The 9736-nt window shown below is 34.6% G+C and overlaps 1 protein-coding gene across 1 annotated transcript; it reads right to left on the reverse strand.

Moving 5' to 3' along the window:
* Positions 1-1960: 1960 nt before the first annotated feature.
* On the reverse strand, positions 1961-6615 carry LOC144555090 (zinc finger CCCH domain-containing protein 17-like). The gene is made up of 10 exons (XM_078303304.1): positions 6391-6615; positions 4574-5317; positions 4382-4477; positions 4189-4278; positions 3650-3751; positions 3407-3553; positions 2906-3025; positions 2645-2704; positions 2381-2478; positions 1961-2299 (listed from the first exon to the last, which is right to left on the reverse strand). Exons 2-10 carry the CDS (start codon positions 5036-5038, stop codon positions 2179-2181), a joined length of 1299 nt encoding a protein of 432 aa, XP_078159430.1. The 5' UTR covers positions 5039-5317; positions 6391-6615; the 3' UTR covers positions 1961-2178.
* Between the last annotated feature and the right edge of the window lie 3121 nt (positions 6616-9736).

The following is a 9736-nucleotide window of genomic DNA, read 5'->3' on the forward strand; positions in this document are numbered from 1 at the left end:
TCGTAAAATTATTAAACTGAACAAAAAAAATCTAACTAATAATATATAAATAAATTTATGGTGATAAATCAAACTAATATAATAAAATTTTGTTATAATATATTTTCAGTGCGGTGTTCGTGTTTGCAAAAGTTTTTAATAAATGTTGACTTTATTTGTGATCATAATACCACCATATCGGACAAATATGCTCTAAATTCTACTATAATGCATTTACAGTGCGTTTGGATGTGTATGTTTATGTATTGATTCAATTTATGTCTTATTTGTGACCATAAAATCTCCAAATATGACAAATAAGTTTTAACTTGTGTATTTTATATGGAAATAATTTATCTGTAATAAAACAAACAGATATTACGTATAAATTTCAGCTACAATATATTGATAGTGCGTTTGGGAGTGCCCGTAAATATCTTTAATCAATTTAGCCTTATTTATGATCGTAAAAACATCAAAATTAACAAGTAACTTGTGCGTTTTATATGTTTATCAAATTATTTGTGCTAAATCAAACAAAGAAAAATATTACGCAAAGAATTCCGTCATAATTTATTTACAATACGTTTGGATGTGTCTATCCATATTTATAGTCATTGAAGCATTATTTATGACTATAAAATATTTAGAGTAAAGCTAGCGTGTGACATGCTCACCAAGAAAGTTTGGTGAGCATAACTCCAAAAGTATATCGGATCGACGTCAAATATTAAATCCAAACCGTTGAAATCCATGTACTTCATGAGTGATGAATATACATGCAAAATTTTGAAAGTTTCGAGTTTATTTGCTACACGGTCAAGTGGTCAAAGAAATAATAAAAATTGAATATATAAAATAACTTATAATAAAATGTTCATTTCTTTGACCACTTGACCGTGTAGCAAATAAACTCGAAACTTTCAAAATTTTGCATATATATGCATCACTCATGAAGTACATGGATTTCAACGGTTTGGATTTGGCATTTGACGTCGATCCGATATACTTTTGGAGTTATGCTCACCAAACTTTCTTGGTGAGCATGTCACATGCTACCTTTACTCAAATATTTATAATTTATAGACACTCTATATTTTGTCTATTATAAGTTTATAACTAAAACAAATGTACCCGTGTTAAATCAAACACTTACAACACATTATGCACAAAATTATTTTGGAATGTATTTACAATTGAGGTTATGTGTCCGTTAGTTTTTTTTTTTTAAATTATAAAATTTATTAGGTCAAACCACTTGAAAACTAGATCGAACGATTTTTAATTGGGCAATTACAAACTAAACACGTTATAACTTCATCATGGACCAAAATTAAAAATCTATACCAACTCGTCCAACTCGAATGATTCCACGTCAACAGATTTAGTCCACCAGAAACTAATTTTCAAATGCTGCCAACAGATTCATTTCCACGTCATTTGAAAACATTTTTCAAGTAAATATTCAGTATATTTTTTTCCACGGTTCTTTTAAAACTATAAATTTATATAAATTACATTATAGAATTTCATATATATTATTTATCTTTAAGAATACGACACTTTGAAAGTAGCCTAAAATTTCAATGAAAAGATGTACAAGGAAAAAAGTTGTGCATTCGTATCGAAGAAATCAGAATTTGAATCCAACGAGGCACTGCACCTCATAGAATGAAAGTTTTAATCCGACTCGAATAAAGAGACTTCGTACATCAAAAACAAATCTGTTTCAATTTACATCTCTTGGAGCACCATACATCATACATAATTCCCTTTTAATGAGGTATGGCAGTGAATATATTTACTTTCACATTATAATTCTCAATCACTCTTTTCTGTAACGATTATTTCTCTTATTCCATTTCCAACAATGCCAGAATTACATTTCCAAACTTAATCATCGGGACTTTCAATGAAAAATTCACATATTTAATATTTCTCTTTAAAAAAACTGTTTCTTAGACACCTGAACACCTCCACCTAGGGTAACATGCATCTTATTCTTTCTTTTTTAAAAACTGTGGCGGTCGCCTTACACTTCATTCAATGCACACAAACAAAAAGATACCAAGGGTCCATACAGTATCCACACAACCTTGAGAGTGAACACAGCAAAAGCCTAAAGAATCCCTAACTACATATAAATCACAGAAATAATAAAGTTTAGTGTACATGACTACAATAAAAATACACAATAAATTATGCAGCCCATTGCCACACCTTTATTTCACCGGTTCCATCACCGGTGAAAAAGATTCCGGGGCCCGCCTGCATTGCTCGGACCTCTTGCTTTGCGAAGATCTTCCCTCTCTCGTTAAATCTATCCAAAATACCAAAAACAAATATATGTAATATAGAAATAATGATCTTTGGTAATGTTTTCTTGATATGGAAGACTTACGAGGGAAGATCATATAGGCGAATGCTGTTGTCGTTCAGAGAACACATTAAAACTGGTTTTCCTTGGGCATCAATCATTCCACAAAGGGCAATGACTCCCTGACAACAAAGATAACAAAAGGGGGATAAGTTAAGCAATTGGTTCTCTTATTTTATTTCTCATGCACCAGATGATCAAGATATTCAGTTAAAACTAAGCACCAAACTACTACAAATTACAAAGCAATTGAGAGATTAACATAAAAAATAAACAAAGAGAACTTACATGGTCCTCATTATGCGTGTAGGTAACCTCCATCAATTCTTTGCTACTTGTAAACCAGATCTGATTTTAAGGAAAAAAGAACATATTAGAATATTTACAACGATAGTTTAGTATATTCAAAATGTCAACAAACTATCGTATAAGCCATTGGATGACATATAATCATGCCATCAATTTAACATTGTTTATTTCCATGACTTCATGGATTACTAAAATAAATTATGAACTGAATTTTTCTAAACTGAAAATGTAGATAACCACCTTCACTGTGTTATCTAAGGAGCATGATAAAAGAAACTGGTCCCAACACAACAAAGACATTACAACGTTTGTATGATCCGTCAGCGTCTGGACGCATTGGAGCGTTGTCAGGTCCCATACCTGATACATTAAATGTATTAAATTTCATATGCAAAAGGCATATTGATTTCAGTAAGCAGGTCTATAGAGGTTGACAATTTCCCATTAAAAAAGTAATTAGTAAACCAGAAAGCATAAGAGTGCCAGGTACCGATACTAGTTCAATAGAGGCTGATAATTTGCCATTCAAAAAGGTAAACCGCATAAGACTTGTCAGATACCAATATTGTACTGGTCACGTCATGCACCGGGATCACTAACGTCAGTCAAACACCAAGTTCTGCAAGTTAAGGGGAAAAAAACAAACCCACCTTCCTGCACATTACTTTATTTGGTACATAATGAGGTACCTTAGACAATGAAAATCAACAAGGGAAATCGAGTGGGAATATATAAACTCACTTTTATAGTATGGTCCATGGAGCCCGAGTATAGTTTTGTGCCTCCTACAACTAGTGAAATAACAGCGAGGCGGTGGCCCACAAGAGAAGCAGCAGGCTCAAAACAATTTGTTGCTGCGCTGAATTTCCACGCCAATATTCTACCATCCTATAATTTATTTATAAAGAAAAGTAAATCAACTTTTAATTCTTGACATAAATAAGTTGTAAAATGGAACTTATAAAAAAAATATGAAGGACTTACTTGTGTACCAGCAAACAACATATCATTAGCAGCCACTAGTGCATATACCTGACCTGTGGGCCCAGAAAGGCTCATTTCTGCACCAGTTTGTGTATTCCATACCTCAAAAAAAAAAATGACAGTTAGATGTGAACAACATCTACCCTAAGGGCAGGTTCCAAATTATGCTGACCAACTGAATGGTGTTTGCATATATAAGCTAACATTTCTAGACTGCAACTAGTGCTGAACATTTGGGAATGACAGCACTAGCTAAAAAAAGTTAATTTAAGAAACAAATTAGAAATTGCCCTTGAAGAATCTTATTTGCAAAATGACTTGTTAATAGTGGCAAAATTGCCAATGATACAACTACATTTTTCCATCAAGTTTATCAATACTAACTGGGTTTTATTTGTAAATATACCACATTTATGCGCCACATGCAAATATAAGAACAACCGTTTTATATCAGCTATCAGAAAGTGCTTGGTACACACAATGGAAAAGCCCTAAAAGATAAACTATTCTTTTGAGAAAAGGGATTTCTGAATTAGTACCTTAATAGAATCGGGAATGCCAACAAATAACCATGGCTCCTCGCTAATCATACAGCCGACTTCACGCCCCATACTAACTGTTGCCACACACTACCATACGGAAGAAAGACAACATAAATACAAGTCAAGTCAAAAGATAATAAACAATTTTTCAAGGATTGAAATAAACAATTATTCCAAGATGCCCAACTACCTGCCCGGTCTGGCAATCCCACACCTTGACCGTCTCGTCCTTACTTCCAGAGTAAAGCTTGTCAGATCCCGATGGTAGTGCTATGGCTGATACAACCTACAAGATTTTTTTTTTTTTAAAAGAATTGTCCATTGATCATCACTACTCAGTAAAAGAACAAAATTACTCATGAAAAATAGGTAAAGGCTGAACCTTTTGGTGTCCTTTTAGGGGCGTGATGAGAGAGAAACCATCACCTATAGACCATGAATGTAAATATCTACATCTTTCACCGAAGGTGCAAGTCCCTAACAAGAAGTGCTTGCACGGTTTCTCGCCTTGGCTTGTGCCAACACCTCCGTTTAACCTTCGTGTGTTCTCTTCATGTCGACCTTTACCCCACTTCGACTGGTTGCCTCCATTTGGTCCTCCACCATTGCCTCTAGTACTAGGGTTTTGCCACACCAGGTTCTGTTGTGGAGCCCTCTTAGATGAACTCGACGGACCTTGTGTGGCAGGGAGCTCGCTGTGGAGAAAAGGGCACGGGTGGCGGTTGCAGCGCCCGGCTTGCCAGTGAAAGCAAACTTTACCCGGCCGATCAGGCTGCCCGGATGCAGGTCCCAATCTCTGGTAAATCCTTTTGCTGCCATAGCGTCGCTCATCTGCCTCGATATCCATTGTAATTTACTGCAAAATCCTATTCCACAAGCTAAATTTCTCTCTTCCAAGATTAGGGCTGGTTGATGATTTGGATTTTGTACGCTCTGAATCAAAGCACCTGATTATGAAGCAAATTTTTATCGGATTGTAGATTGAAAGGCTAGGAGAGGTTTGCGTAGAATCTTTCAGTGGTGCACTGTTACAATTGTTGGTGTTGTTGCTGCTGCTATAAGTGGTGATGCTACTCAGAGATGGCTGATCAAGCAGTGAGCTTGAATTTTGGCAAGATATCTCATCCTAGATATCAACAAATAATTGTTAAGGACTGAAAGAAAATTACAAGAGGCTCCAAAACTATTTGAAGGATCCTCATTCAATAATAAATACTTCTGAAAAGCATATAACCCATAGGATGTTCAAAAGAAGCATATTTTGAAGAAGAAAAAATAAATATAATGCAACTTAATTAAATATGCAGACCATACTCAAGCTGTTAATGATCCAAAAATAGAAATTCAACATTGATGAGATGTAATTTTGTTGCCGGAAACCAGAACAATTAAGAGAGACGCAAATAAACAAGAAGAAGAAGACTCCTGGCCCGAGCATCAATTATGTGGAAACTAAAAACCATTCATTAAACTAGAATTATCACAGATGCTTTCTTCAAAGGTAAAAGGTCCAGTGCACTCTTCTCATCTTTATTCAAAAAGAATTTGGAGGAAACAAGAGCAAAGAGTTACAAAAATTTTAGGATGGAAAAACTTAAAAGTAGAGGAAAAGAGATTGATACATAAAAGAGACAATGATCATATACCAAGAGACTGGTTTGAAAGGAGAGGAGAGAAAATTGGCCAAGGTGAAGCTAGTATTGAACAGGAGAGCTCTCATGTTAACAGAGAAGTTTGTGATCTCAAATTCTCATTTATGTCAATTTAGTTAAACTCATGACCAATGACAGACAGCGAGTAATCAAAAGATAAAATGGTAATTTTGGACAAAAAATGAGTAAAATTGGCCTAATACATGTATTCCTCTACATTTTTTGAGACGCTTGTTTTAATTCAAGCCAGATGAATAAGCTAATTAGTCAAGTTAAAAACCTTACAGTTTGCTTAACTGTAAACATAACAGAACCGAGCACAAATTGGATAATTTAACCAAAGAAACAGCTTAAATCTTAATTATCAGAGAAATGAACAGGAAAATTTGTAAACACAATCTGTAGTGCCCGCCTATTCATTATTGTCAGCTTTTACAATTAACAATCAAATATAACAACACCATCTTAGCAACAACAAAAAAACTGAAATTATAAAAGAAATAAATATAGACGATCAAAAGTATGAAAACGGAAAGGAGAATCGTACCGGGTTACCAGCACCAATGGAGGAGAACTAGTGGGGCCGACGTCCCGGACGTCGAGAGCCCGAGAGGGGGGAGAGTTCCGGAGAAACGCTGAGCCGGAGAGGAGGTGAGGAGAGAAGACGCGATTTGTTTAGGGTTAGGTCTCACCGACGATCAGCGAGAATTGAGAAATGAAAATAGAAGAGGGATCCGAACGGGGAGCGGGGGGGAATAGAGAATAGAGCAAGAGGCCCAGCGTTTTTTATAGGCCGTAGCCGAAATAGTCAAGAAGGCCCAATTCAGGAATAAGCTTAGTTTAGTTCAGGTCTATAACTGGAGCGTGGCATAAATGTATAATTAAGGAAAGGGGAGTGCTATACTGAGGGCAACTTTTTCAATTTTGAGAGCTAATAATTTTTTTTTCTCTAAATACCTATTTTATCCCTCCACCTTCTCTCTCATCATTTAATAAAAAATAATAATAAAGGAAATAACTTAAAAGTCCTTCCTTTTGTTCCTTCCGTAAGGTGAAACTCAACGTCCCCAACAGATCTCTCTCTCTCTCTCTCTGCGCTGACTGTTTCCTCCTTTCTTCGAGTCCTGTCCTACCTCTGCCACCTATCTCCTCTCTTCTCCTTGCATTGTGTTTGTGAAAAAAAAAATACTTGTGCAGTATTTTTGATTGAATTGAAACAGTATACCAGTATGCTTAGATTGATGTTACTTATTTCATTATTTAATTTTACACAAAGATGTACATGTTTTTAACTTGATATGGCGATTTGCCAGAAAAATGTATGATATATAGATGCATACAAAGAAAGAGAGAAAAGAAGAAGGAAAAAGAAAGAAAATGCAATAAGAATAGTTCATTTCAATGTATGAAACATCAAAGCATACATTAAACTTAAACAATAAGATCTGGTAGCGATTCTGGCATGGAAGCTTGCACAGGGGGTACTGCCACTCAGTGATATTCTACATGAAAAAATGGGTAAGGGTGACCCCTTGTGGACATGAAGCAGAAGATATAAATCACCTAGTATTTGCATGCCTCTTTGCAAGAATGTGCTAGTTTAGATGTCCATTGTTACAAAATTTCTTACAGGCAATCACCTAGCATGGAGTTCAACCGACCCTTGAGACTTTCAACATGTATTTGTCCCAAATTGCCAGTGAGACCATGATTGCAAGTTTACTGGTATCAAGAAATCAGCAGGCTAATAGGTTCACTCGTATTATGTATCTGCCTACAGGTCTTAAATTGTAAAAATAAAAAGTTGTTTTCATCTTTCATACTGCACTCATTGTCTCATTCTCGCTGATAATCTTTTCCTTTTTGTCTAAGTATTTCGTACATGCTTTTCATTCAAAGTCAAAAGAATATTTTAAAATCAGTGAGGATATTGCTCTTCATTTGAAGAAGAAAATGATTTTTCATTTTTTATGTTGCTATTTTAAGTCACCTACTTTTGTCCGACATAACTGCAATACTTTTTCAGTGGCTGGTATAATTATTGGCCTTATTTATTATTAATCACCTGAAAGATTTTTCTCACTTTCTTTATTAGCTGTGTTTCTTAATTAATTAATGAGAGAGTGTGTGAGGGCATAATAGGTACTTATGGAGAAAGTTTTCTCTTAGCTCTCAATATTTCAATTTGTGCCCTTAGAATAGCATTCCCCTTAAGGAAACCTTTTTCTTTTTTGTCCGGACTATTTTTGGGTTTCAATTTTGGAGAGCGGTGCATAATTCTTTTTTTATGCACATTTTTACTTTTGAGCTCAACCGCGGAATATTTTTTTATAAACTATAATTAAAAAAAAATGAATTTTATGAGATCAACATGATTATTTTTTTTTTTTACAAAAATCATACAAACTGAAATATCATTTCGGTCTAACTTTATTTTTCATACTGAAATGTCCAAAGTAGTTTTACAGGTTTTCATACCAGCAACTACAAAAAAATCCGAAAATCTCTCTGCGCCGAAATATCATTTCAATCCCACTAATTGTTTTTTGTTTTTAATCCGATTCTCCTTTCTCCTTTCCTCTTTTCTTTCCACCCTATCCCAACTGTTTTTCCTTTTCAACTCTCAAAATTCCATTATTATTTATAAGCAAACTCTAAAAAAAAAAATAGTTTGGACCAAAATGCCATTTTAGTCCGGGCTAAAAAAACATTGGACCAAAATGGCATCTCGAGTGTTACATCAAAGGCTATATTTGTTTTTCTGAAAAGCTGTGAAACCACCTTGAGCTGAATTGTCATTTCGGTTTGGAAAACAAAAATTCAGACCGAAATGAAATCTCAATTCTTATGATTTTTGTAAAAAAAAAAAGTAATCCTATTGGTTTCATTTTTTTTTTTAAATTATGCTTTATAAAAAAAAAATTCCTCAACCGTGTCTGCGTGCAACCAACTGTACTCGATAGGTTTGAATTTTAGTAAGATATGCAATTCCGTCTCCCTTCGTCTCCACTTTGAAGGTAAAAAATGTTTACAAGATATGCAATTCCTTTCCTCCAATTTGATTGGGAATTAATCTCTCTCGTACCAATCTGGAAATATAACCAAATTGGCACATTAATGGTACTGGTATACAACACCATGCAAGTTCACAGCATTTTAGTATTTTAGACTATGTTTTGGGGTTCAAAATTACATCGCAAAATGGATTTTTACAAAATTTTGACTCAATCATATCCTTTTCTTAAATTTCGCTGAATTGATATCCCTTGATTTTCAAATCCAGTTGTCTGCCCCTATTGATGTGGGAATATCATCATTTGCTACCAAGCCCTCTTGATGTGGCACCTATTGTGTGCATACTGGTACCTGCATGTCTGCCCCTGTTGAAATACCAATGCTTATCATCATTTTCTGCTGAATTGTTACATGATCAATTGCATATATTGCCAATATTAGTGTCTTTTTTTTTTCCTTCTCATATGGTTATTTTTTATTTCTTTTTCTTTTTGGATTAAATGAATGGAAGCTCAATGAATCAGCATGACATGCACCTCATGTAATGTATAATTTTTAGGTCATGGTGGGGTCCGCACTTCAGAATACCTGAAAGCTCACCTTTTCAACAATCTGATTGGCCACTCTGATTTCATCACCGACACCAGGACCGCTATTGGTATGTGGTAATTCTTCTATTAGTTATAATTATTGTTATTTATTTTCAACAATCATTCAACATGCTATATTTTAGTGCTCAATTAACCTATCCTTGGTTCAGATAAGGCAATACCAGTACTATACCAGCTCAAGAAACAAGTTTGACCAAATCAAACCTCTACTGGTACTAAAAATGCATGATGGTTGTTCATTATTGTGAAACTTCAGCAGCTTTATTG

The sequence above is a fragment of the Carex rostrata genome, chromosome 6 (assembly GCF_964058835.1).
Source record: "Carex rostrata chromosome 6, lpCarRost1.2, whole genome shotgun sequence".
Lineage (NCBI taxonomy): Eukaryota > Viridiplantae > Streptophyta > Magnoliopsida > Poales > Cyperaceae > Carex > Carex rostrata.

What these genes read in the sequence shown, in the direction of transcription:
- LOC144555090 (XM_078303304.1), bottom strand. Translation starts at nt 5,038, where the DNA reads ATGGATATCGAGGCAGATGAGCGACGCTATGGCAGCAAAAGGATTTAC. An exon ending in TGTTGTTTGCTGGTACACAA is followed by an intron (nt 3,554 to 3,649) that starts GTAAGTCCTTCA and finishes AATAAATTATAG; the next exon opens with GATGGTAGAATATTGGCGTG. An exon ending in CGCCTATATGATCTTCCCTC is followed by an intron (nt 2,300 to 2,380) that starts GTAAGTCTTCCA and finishes TATTTTGGATAG; the next exon opens with ATTTAACGAGAGAGGGAAGA.